The sequence below is a fragment of the Lontra canadensis genome, unplaced genomic scaffold (genome assembly GCF_010015895.1).
Source record: "Lontra canadensis isolate GAN:19392208 unplaced genomic scaffold, GSC_riverotter_1.0 scaffold16, whole genome shotgun sequence".
Taxonomy (NCBI): Eukaryota; Metazoa; Chordata; class Mammalia; order Carnivora; family Mustelidae; genus Lontra; species Lontra canadensis.
Genome location: NW_022631010.1, coordinates 19,396,604 through 19,408,307, shown reverse-complemented (window position 1 = coordinate 19,408,307; position 11,704 = coordinate 19,396,604). Strand labels below are relative to the sequence as shown.

General features: G+C 41.1%; 1 protein-coding gene across 2 annotated transcripts in view; it reads right to left on the bottom strand.

The window, feature by feature from the left end:
* Window positions 1-1,046: 1,046 nt before the first annotated feature.
* DSTN (destrin, actin depolymerizing factor) overlaps window positions 1,047-11,704 on the bottom strand; it is a 41,481-nt gene continuing 30,823 nt past the window's right edge. For both annotated transcript variants that reach the window (XM_032859226.1, XM_032859227.1), the window contains exons 2-4: window positions 8,416-8,723; window positions 4,629-4,705; window positions 1,047-2,294 (exon numbers count right to left, since the gene is read on the bottom strand). In XM_032859226.1, coding sequence (XP_032715117.1) covers window positions 2,185-2,294; window positions 4,629-4,705; window positions 8,416-8,723 — 495 coding nt within the window. In that variant the 3' untranslated portion in view covers window positions 1,047-2,184. The remainder of the gene's footprint in view (window positions 2,295-4,628; window positions 4,706-8,415; window positions 8,724-11,704) is intronic.

Sequence of the window (11,704 nt, the reverse complement as noted above, 5' to 3'; positions counted from 1 at the left end):
AGTGGGGAGCCTGCTTTCTCCTCTCTCTCTGCCTGCCTCTCTGCCTACTTGTGGTCTCCGTCAAATAAATAAATAAAATCTTAAAAAAAAAAAAAAAAAAAGAGTATGAGCAGATGACCCTCCAATTAGTCTTCCACACCACACTCCCGTGCCGCGTCTGCACTTGCAGGAATGCAAACGTGCTTGCCAGAAGCAGGTGTACCTGCAGTTTGATCCTTCACCAGAGTCCGCTGACATCTCAGACTCACATCTGGCATCAGAATGACCTGGAGTCCTTGTTAGCCGGATTCTTGGGCCCCCACCTCAGGAATGCAGTAAGACTCTCAAAAGCTCCCCTAGGTGGAGATACAAGTTAACTGTTAGCAACTTCCCGACTTCTGGCCTGTGGGGGAGGCTTAAATTCTCTCCAGTCCTTGTACCCTGTGTGAAGCCCTCCCCATAGCATGCATCCCTCTCGTACTGCCCACCCCTATCTCCCCAGCACCGCCGCCCCCCACCCCCAAGCAAATACATACACACCAGCAGACAGCGCTGGTTCTCCAAGAAGTCCCATATGTCATGACTTCCTCCTCAACTCCCTCATCAGACACCCGGCTCTACCTAAAAGGCTCATTCTGGAGTCAAACAGCCGTGGACCGCTACACTTCTCGGGAGGCCCGTTCAGAGACTGTCGCTGGCGGCACTGCTTTGCAGTACAGGGAATCAGAAACTCAGGATGAGAGAATGACACGCAGCTCACCACTAAGCCAGTAGCCAGCGCAGTCTTCTAGACAATTTTGAAAGCAGCATTTTGATTAAAGCATAACTTTCTTGCCTCCCAAATAAAGCAGAAAGGAGATAAAAGCCTGGTATTTGGGATACACATTTGGAGTAAGAAAAAGATACCCAGCTTTTTTATACCAACTTCCTCATTCAATAAGAGGGGGAAGGAACTGTGGTCTTAACTCTAATTGTCTGAAATATCCAAACCTCCACATGCCTTTATCCCATTTATAGAAAGCAAAATCCTTCATCCCCAATTCCCACATGAATAATAACACACGAGGTAAGTTAAAAATGCTTCCTTTATTACATAAAGCCAATACTGCTACTTCTAAGTTCAACTGTGTGCATCTCTATATTTTTCAAAGTGTTATGCCTGTGATGTTAAAGACAGTCACTTCCAAGCGTCATGAGGTGGTGGCTTCCCATGGGTGTCATCCATTATCCCTGCTCCCCATTCCACATACAATCAACAAGCTGCTCTAGGAAATTAGGAAGTTCTCCCAGGCCCCAGCATACACGTACACTTGTGTTCTTCCACACCTTACTGTACCAGAAGCAACAAAATTCTGAAGGAGACACAGTTGAAGTTGTGACAGGTGTCCCAGCTTGTCAATATACCATTTTATGTTCATTAACAAAGTGCTGTAATCACAATGGAGCCCTAATCTGCATTATAATTAGCTGTTGCAAGGTACTGTACATTCTCCCTAGGACACTCCGGTGATTTTATTTCCAAGATGCAAGGTCACTCTCTGAACAGTCTCCCAACTAGCCCGCGGAGAGCTCACTGCGGGTGCAGGGAGCTGCTCCCCATATTCCAACTGCATGCTCAAAATAGTGCTTTGCTAGATCAGCGCTGGTTAGAAGTGTGCACGATTCTGAGGCAGTCTCCATCACACATCTGCCAGAATTAAAAGACTGCCTGACTTAGTCTTACTGTAGTTAGTGTATTAGTGCTGTTACATGTGCTAAGGAGATCTATTTTCCATTATGCAGTTTAGCTCGAGAGAAAATGAAGAATTTGGGCCAAAATTATAACCAGATTATAACCAGTTCTCTAAGCAAAAGAAACTAAGTTACCTGCTGAGGTTACAAAGATGCAATAATTCTCTTCATATGGCCCTTGTACTGTTTGGTAACTGCATTATTAAAAATCACGAGTTTAACAAAAACCTTTACAAGGCAACTCATCAAAACAGGCATTTGGCCAATAAGAATTTAATTTCACACCAATAAAATTTTAGATTTTAGATGTATTTAGGGCCATCTGCACATTTACAGAATATTTAGTTCACTTTAACAGATGACAAGACAGCTCCCCCTCTGTGAGACCCTGGCCTAAACATATTTGCTTTACTTATATAGCAAGAGGGTAACATTAAACATGGAAGCTTTTGATCTGTGGCACTGAATGATGGTCTACACAGGGCATCCTTCAAAAGCTACAATTAAGGATCCACCTAGCTTTTCAGCAATACAAGCCCGATTGAGGTCTTCTGGTCCGTTTGCTTGACATTCGTGTTTTATGCCTAGAGAGGAAAAACAACAATTCTCTTTAAGGATTATAGCAGTAACATAACCTATTTCTTTCTCTAAGACAGGAAACTGTTTTAACAGACCAGTTCTAATATGGACAGAACAGCTGTGGCACATACGAACAGTGGAATACTACACAGTAAGGACAATAATCTGTAACTATGTGCATGAAAATGAACGACTAAAGAAGAGAACACTGACTAAAAGAAGCCAAACTTCATCCAAGCATACGGTCTGGATGATTCTATTTGTATAATGGAAATCAGCCAAAGCTACTTCTACTGCTAGAAGCCACGCTGCTGGTTCCCGTATGGGAGGACTAAGAGAAAGTGACACAAGAGAAGGGGCACAAGGGAGACTTCTGGGATGCCGGTTGTTAAATCAAGAAATAACCATTTCCGTTTGTGAATAGTGAGTTCTACAAAAATTTAGATGTCCACGTTCTATAGATATGTTATGCTTCAATTAAAAAGCAGATGTAGTAATTTTCTTATTTTTTAAAATAAGTAAAAATACAAAGTTGATGCATCAGTTGCACAGTTGATTTTAGTTGACTATACTGAAGAATAACCGTATTTACAACTGGCATCTCCTTTGCTCTGGAGAAGTTAGCTTTCCAGTGGTATTATACTACACATTTAAGAAATCTGTCACAATGAAAACTATGTAAAATGTGTACTGATGGCTTTCGCAGAAAAATTACACCACCTCACGGCAGAATGAGCTCACTTAGGGAATTACATACAGTAGCTTCTCCGTGAACAGCTGCTATCTTTCAAACAGATGCACTGTTTCTGATCCTCCATAATTTTAAGTCCATTTCTTGAGCTGCAGAAAGTACAGCAGGTCAGCTTTTGGACCACTTAGGGGTGACTGGAGAAAGCCAGTGATAGTTTCGCAAGGGAAAAAAAGCAACAAGGTGACCATCTTTAACATCAGCAGGTCAAATCTATATAGCAACTCTGTCCTTTACTCAAAGGCAACACAACATAAGGACGGTGCGGAATCCATCGTCAGTTAACCAACTGGTGAACACACCTCTGGTGGGTGGCCCAGACACATGGAGAATCTGACAAGGCCTGAATGATGCAGCAGCAGGTTTCAAGAAAAGAAGTGAGAATTTAGTTTTCCTAGGTAAAACAAGCCAGAGCAAACCTGTTCTGCCACAAGAATATAAAAACCAGCCACAGTAAAACAAAACCAAAACCACACTGGGCCAAGTCCTGTGACCCTGGCTTGCCCAGCTCTCTGGTGCTGGCCATGGCAGGGAAGGCAGTGGGCCAACCTGTTACATGGAAGTGACACAATCCAGACCAAGCCTCCCATTCTGCAGCGGAGACAATCAAGGCCCCAGGAGGTTAAGCACTTGGGGCCAGGGTCACACAGCAGTTAGGTTATAAGGTTAGCCCTCAGTGCAGCCCTCTGGGCATTTGCCCCCTGCTCTTCCCATCATACCAACACTTCCCTCCTGGCTGGAGGCAGTAAGTATGGCCAGGCCATCACAGCAGGATCCCAATCACCCTGTGGCAAGTCAAAGATAAGTGGCTGTTCAAGGATAAGGGTACTTTCCTTTGGACACAGGTGAGTCAGTTACCTAAAGTCACACCATTCCAAAATAAAGCTAAAGAGTATCCTTCCCCATTTATGAATGTCTCCTTACTTCAAGTTTGTTATGTCAACACATTCACAGGCCATCATAAATTCATTATGTAGCACAGCCAAAGTAAACCACTGAATCTCCATATGCTATGTGAGAAACTCAGTAGCCTCCCAAACTAATCTGAAGCCAGCCCAAACAAACAATATGCACACAATGTCCAGAGAATAAAGGGTTTTTGATTTTTTGTCATCCACACCACCCCCCAACCAAGAATAAGGGTTTTTTATTGTTGTTGTTCTTTGTTTTTTTAAAGATTTCATTTATTTATTTGACAGACAGAGATTACAAGTAGGCAGAGAGGCAGGCAGAGACAGAGAGGAGGAAGCAGGCTCCCCGCTGAGCAGACAGCCCGATGCAGGGCTTGATCCCAGGACCCTGGAACCATGACCTGAGCTGAAGGCAGAGGCTGTAACCCACTGAGCCACCCAGGCGCCCAAGAATAAGGTTTTTAAGACAGGTCGTTCAGATCCAGAGTGCCCAGCACAAGACAGAAGACATGCTAAAAGTGAGGTTCAACCTTCCAGGTTTTTCCTCAAAAGAGGCAACACTTGCCTTCTTTGTCACCAAGGGTCTCCAAAGGAAGTAAGGTGCTTCTTAGAAAAGATGCAGCCCGCATTCCAGCGGTCCACCATACCTCTAAATGTTTGGCAGTAAATCTAATCCATACCTTGAAATTTCTTTTTGATGGCATCCTTGGAGCTTGCATAGATCATTTTACTTTTCAGAGGAGCTAATTCTGGTGCCCTGCATAGAGAGATACCAAAAATGAAAACAATGTTTAGAGAAAGTACAATTACACTGTGTTAAACATTTGCATCAGTGATGGGAACAGTCCTCAGAATCTCCTGGGAGTTTTGCTAACTACACAATGTGTCTATTTCCGCCCCTCCTTGCACACTATCAAGGAGAGGCACATTCGGAATGGCTCAGGTTGACTAAAGTGGAATAAAATCAGAGAACCACCAACTGAAGATCAGATTAATGGGGCCATTAAAAAAAAAACAAACACTGGATAACTGACTGTATTACCCAAGTTGTTTTAAATTTTCCCCCATTTTTATCAATAAAGGCTCGAGTTCAGGCCAGTAACAACCATCTTGCTTTTCAACTCTTTCTGGTTAGAAAAAAAGCTTCAGAAAATATAGAGAGTATCTGCCACCCTGAATTAAGAAATACTAGAGGGGCACCTGGGTGGCTCAATGGGTTAAAGCCTCTGCCTTCAGCTCGGGTCATGATCGCAGGGTTCTGGGATCAAGCCCCACATCTGGCTCTCTGCTCAGCGGGGAGCCTGCTTCCTGCTCTCTCTGCCTGCCTCTCTGCTTACTTGTGATCTCTCTCTCTTTAAAGATTTTATTTATTAATTTGACAGGGAGAGAGAGAGAGAGCACGAGCACAGGCAGGAAAAGTGGTAGGCAGAGGCAGAAGGAGAAGCAGGCTCCCCACCGAGCAAGGAGCCCGATGTGGGACTCAATCCCAGGACGCTGGGATCATGACCTGAGCCGAAGGCAGCTGCTTAACCAACTGAGCCACCCAGGCGTCCCAATAAATAAAATCTTTAAAAAAAAAAAAAGAAATACTAGAGATTTTAGCATTTTTGCTTCAGACTATTTGTAATATATTCCTTTTTAGAAAACGAAATAAAAGACTCCTTCTTAATCCTTCCCAGTCCCTTCATTTGTCTATTCCGATAGACAAATAGCAAATTCTGACCACATGAAAGTACTTGCTTTCCATCTTAGACTAACAAAATGAAACATGACACAAGGATTTTTTTTTTAAGCTTAGCAATTCAGCAACTGTGCCTTAACTGTCAGTATTACTATTATCTTGTATTTTTAACAAAACTTTTAGTGTCTCCCTCCGCCTGAATGAATCCTGGAAGCACAGCATATGCTTCATAACTTTCTTCACCAGCAATACTGAAAAATAAGAGACATACTAACAATGCACAGAAAAGCCTCATCCTATTCAAACTGCTTATCCATGAATTATTTCCCACTATGCCACCAAACTCCAGGCACACTTCTACATGGAGTGTAGTTAAATACTTTTAAACACCTAATGCTTGCATTTAACTGCCGTACTTCCAGACCATTCTACAGTCGTTAGCGCTGAGGGTCCACTAGCATGAGGTCCACGCTAGTCTACTCCTGCCACAGAGGGCAGTTTCTATTCTTAGAAACCAGGAACAGCAGTCTCTGTGTCTTAGATGCTTATTCCTCCCAACGAGGAATTTACAACGAGGGAGGCAGAACCATAACCACCACCTTAGGTCTGGGAATCGCTTGAGATGCAAAGTTAAGTGGGTACTTTCTTTATGCAAAATAGTTCAGGGACAGGAAAAAGCATTAGCTGTTCTGATTTTACTCTAACCAGATTTTTAAAATGCCTTAAGTAAGAGCCATTCCTGGGCCCTACACAGAATCTGTTATGGGAAACTCCTATAAGGCTGTACATTTTCTTAAAACAACAGTGCAAACAAAACACTGCATTAACAATGAATTCCTTTTTCTTCTACCTTTATTTGCCAAATGTTCTTTAATAATGATGTATTATTTTCACAGTAGGGAAAAAACAGGGGAAAAGTAATGCAAATGAAGTAAATAGTCAGAAGCCTAAACCTTCAGCTGCATTATCTACAACTGAAGTAGTCAGAAGCCTAAACCTTCAGCTGCATTATCTACAACTCAGCTATAAATCTCAGAAGGACAGAGGCTTCTTCACCTGTGTTATAGCTGTTTTCCCAGGCTCTAACACAACACTTGGAATGTGGTAGAAATAAAAGTTCAAATCAGGAAGGGCTCCGTCCGAAGTCTCAACAGCTACTATCCTTATGTAGATAAGTTTGTGGCTCTCAGACTTGTAGAACAATAGGCTGCCCCCAACAGGCACCTGATCCCACGTTTAGATTCCACACATCATCTTGGTTTAATCAAGCTCAATAAAGGCTTGCTGAAATGTTACTGAGGTGTAATCTAGAGTTACATTCCTTTAAACCAGAATTCTTCTGACTTCCTAGCTCCATATCCCAAGCTGTTGGTGATCTACAGCAAAGAGCTAAGCCCCTCCTAGCCGTGTCCTGGCTCGGCAGAAGTATCAAGAGGACCTTCACTCCCCCCAAATCAAAGGCTGTTACCACTCCCCCTTCCACTGGAAGCTAGAGAATTATTCTACGTAAGAATTCCATACCAGGGGCACCTGGGTGGCTCAATGGTTCAAAGCCTCTGCCTTCATTCAGCTCAGGTCATGATCCCAGGGTCCTGGATCGAGCCCCGCATCAGGCGGGCTCTCTGCTCAGCAGGGAGCCTGCTGCCTCCTCTCTCTCTGCCTGCCTCTCTGCCTACTTGTGATCTCTGTCTGTCAAATAAATAAATAAAATCTTAAAAAAAAAAAAAAAAAGAATTCCATACCAAAGAAAGCAATATAATACAACTAAGTAAGAGACACGTGTGACTTTCAACTGAAGCTTAATCTCAAACTTACCTGAAAAGACCAGGATAACTAAATTAAGCAGCCTTTTAAGAAAAAAGGCCACATAAATCACCTTGTAACACTTTTTCACTATTTAGAACAACGCTGTCCAGAAGGGCTTTTTGCAGTGATGGAAATGTTCTGTCTGTGCTACCCAGTAAGGTGGCCACTAGTCACAGGCGGCTACTGAGTGTTTGAAATGTAGCAAATGACTAAGAAAATGAATTTTTAAATTTACTTAATTTTAATTATTTTAAATTTAAATAGCCACCATGGCTAGTGGCTACCCCCTACTGACCTAGTTAGAGTTGCAACAATAGTACCAACTTCCAAAACAGCAAACCACAGGGGCGTCTGCGTGGCTCAGTGGATCAGCCCTGCAACTCCTGGTTTTGGCTCAGGGCATGATCTCAGGGTTAGATCAAGCCCTAGCGAGTCTCAGCTGGAGTCTGCTTGAGATTCTCTCCTCCCTCTGACCCACCTTCTACTCACTCACTCTCCCCAGCCTTTTAAATTAATTCATTCTTTAAAAAAAAAAAAAAAAAGGTAGCAAACCACGGAGGAACAAGTAAAGGATGGGTGTTTTAAAAAGTGAAAGGCTGGTTCCTGGCAAGACATGTTGGAGAAGGATTTTGGTGGGGTAAACTTTCTTTTCAGGATTCTAGGAAGAATTTTTAGAGAAATGTTAGCTTATAACTGAGTTCAGAGAATGCATAAAATCTAGCTCCTGCCCATATCCCCACCAAAACAATCAACTACTAAAAGTCATATTTTTCGAGTACACAAAGAATAGTTAAAATTTACTTTTGGTCCTACAAACATTAATGTAACGAAGACATTATGAAACCTTAATAAAAATTTAATGACAAATACTACAGATAGACTGACTGAAAATCCTTTTGGACCTAAGAACTGGTTTCTTCAAGTGGTAACAGTAAAATTAACTCTGAGTTATACAGAGGCTCAATATTTCTGATGCTTACCACAGGAAAAACATCAATTCCTCTTTTCTAGATTCCTTGGTTTCAAAGCTTGCATCATACAAAGCATAGCGACAATCTTTTTCAGGAAGCATTCCCACAAAATGCTTGAAAGGATCGGTTATGGTTACACCAACATCTCCAACCAAGATCTCTTTCCCTTCTTCTACAATGATGCACTTTTTGTCTGCACTAAGACAAAAAATGACAGCTTTCTTTCTTTTCTTGATTTCTTCTGGTGTGGAGCACTTCCGAACTTTCATGTCATAAAAAATGCGACATACTTCATCTGCAACTTGCACTCCGGAGGCCTATAACAAGGTAAAAAAGTCAGGAGGCTTTTAACTTTCATTGTGCCAAATATAAAAACACCATGTAACTTTTCCTTATAGACTGGCATACACTTCAAATTTTTTTTTTTTTAAAGATTTTATTTATTTATTTGACAGACAGAGATCGCAGTAGGCAGAGAGGCAGGCAGAGAGAGAGAGGGAGAAACAGGCTCCCCGCCGAGCAGAGAGCCTGATATGGGCCTCGATCCCAGGACCCTGAGATCATGACCTGAGCTGAAGGCAGAGGCTTTAACCCACTGAGCCACCCAGGCGCCCCGACACTTCAAATTTTTAAGGTATACTCACCATCCAAAAGAAAAAAAAAATCTAAGCTGCAATTGTTAGTTTCAGTCATTAAACATTAAAAAGATTATATATCTAAAGTATTCATCACTACTGCATAGGTATAAGGGAAGACTGAGCTACAGCAGCCCCTCCTACCCTAAAATTTGGAAAAAGGTGCTTCCTAAGATATGCTAGATTCAACTGCTTTTAAAGGGGTTGCTTAGAGCCCTAACTGGGAACAGTCATCTCCCCAACTGGGGTATTAATAATACCCAAAATTCTTTTCATAATGCATAGCAGATGGACAGAGTGGCTGCACTGAGAAAATTCCATTCTGCCAGCATATCTTTCTCTAATAGAAGAATTAAAAGGTCTTTGTCTATATACATTTCAAAATTATGTGATTAGTATTTAGTAAAACATTAATCATATGCCTTTAAAATTTCACTTACAAAATCTCCAAGTTTAAATTAAAATCACTAGATTTTAATTGTTTCAACCACAAAAAAGACATAATTATGTGACATGATGGAGGTATTAGTGTAATCATAAGACTGTGGTATATAAATATATCACATCACATCTTCAGCTAACACAAGGTTATTTATCTATTATATCTCAATTTTTAAAAAAGGATAAGAAAACATTTATTGCTGTAGAAACAAAATAATTTAGGATCATACTGACCAGAAAAATAAACCTCTTACCATGTTACACTTGCTATTCTGAAACGTGACCCTGATAGCAAAAGGTCTCAACCTGAGTTTTTAATCTTTCATCTTCTTTGAGGTGTGTTCTATTTGCATTAACTCTACTAAAGCCATAATTTTTGATGCCTCATTACCTACTTTGGTTTGCATGTTAGCTTTTCTAAAGCAAGAACTATAGACTTCATAAATTTAAATACTAAACAATGCAAAAAATATTAATGACACCCAAAATTAATGCCAAGTAATTTCATTAATAAAACTACATATAAGATGAAAGGACAGAGGCACCTGGGTGGCTTAGAAGTGTCCAACTCTTGGTTTCCGCTCAGGTCATGATCTCAGGGTTGTGGGATAGAGCCCCGTGTCATGTTCCACACTCAGCGGTGAGTCTCCTTGAGATTCTCTCTCTCCCCTTCTCCTCACACCCTGCCCTTTCTAAAATAATACTCTTTCTTTAAAAAAGAGGAAAGGACAGCCCACATATGAGGAGAAAATATTTGCAAACCGTATTTCCAATAAGAACTTGTATCCAGAATAAAGATCCCTTATAACTCAAAAATAAAAAGAGATGACCCAAATTTAAAATGGGTAAGGGGTCTGAATAAACATTTCCCCAAAAAAGTATAAAAATGGGTCGCCTGGGTGGCTCAGTGGGTTAGGCCGCTGCCTTCAGCTCGGGTCATGATCTCAGGGTCCTGGGATCAAGTCCCACATCAGGCTCTCTGCTCGGCGGGGAGCCTGCTTCCCTCTCTCTCTCTCTCTCTCTGCCTGCCTCTCCGTCTACTTGTGATCTCTCTCTGTCAAATAAATAAATAAAATCTTAAAAAAAGAAAATTTAAAAAGTATAAAAATGGTTGGTAAGCACTTGGGAAAAGTGCTCAACATCATCAGTCATTAGGGAAATAACAAGTCAAAACCACAAGGATCTACTACTTTACACCACTAGGATGACTGTAACAACAAAGACAGCAGTAACCTATGTTGGTGAGACTGTTGAGACATGGAACTCTTCTACAGTGCTGACAGAATTGTCAAACAGTGTGGCTGCTTCAGGAAAGCATTTGGCAGTTTTTCAAAAAGCTAAACACAGAATTAATACCTATTAATGCCATTCCTAGGTATATACACAAGAGAAATGAAAACATATCCATATAAAAACTTGTACACAGGGCACCTGGATGGCTCAGTGGGTTAAAGCCTCTGCCTTCAGCTCAGGTCGTGATCCCAGGGTCCTGGGATTGAGCCCTGCATCGGGCTCTCTGCTTGCTTACCTTCCTCTCTCTGCCTGCCTCTCTGCCTAATTGTGGTCTCTGTCTGTCAAATAAATAAATAAAATCTTAAAAAAAAAAAAAAACTTGTACACAAATGTTCAGAGCAGCATGATTGATAGTAGCTAAAAAGCAGAAGAAACAATGTTTATCAACTGAATGAATGGATAAACAAAATGTGATGCCATCCATACATTGGAATATTATTCAACCACTGAAAAGGTAGCGTTAAAGGCTATAACGTAAACCGTGAAAATCATTATGCAAAGTGAAAGAAGCCAGATATAAAAGGCCACATATTACATGATTCTATTTCTATGAAATGTTCAAAACAGGCAAACCCATGTTCAGAAAGGAAGGAAGCAGATCACTGGTTTTTAGGAACTTGAAAAAGGAATGGGGTGTGACCACTAATGGGCATGGGGTTTTCTTTATGGTGTGATGAATGCTCTGGGATTTGACAGTGGTGATGAATCCACAACTCTGAATACATTGAAAACCACTGAATCATACTTTATGATATGTGAATTACAGCTTAGTAAAGCGGTTACTTAAAAATACACATAAGAACTCTGGCGGTTAAAATATACTAAGATCCTAGCATTTACTTAATATTGGGGTAAGCTCTAATATACTTCAATTCTATCAAATCTAGTCCGCACCTAATCATAATCTATTTCAATCCTATCTAATCTAA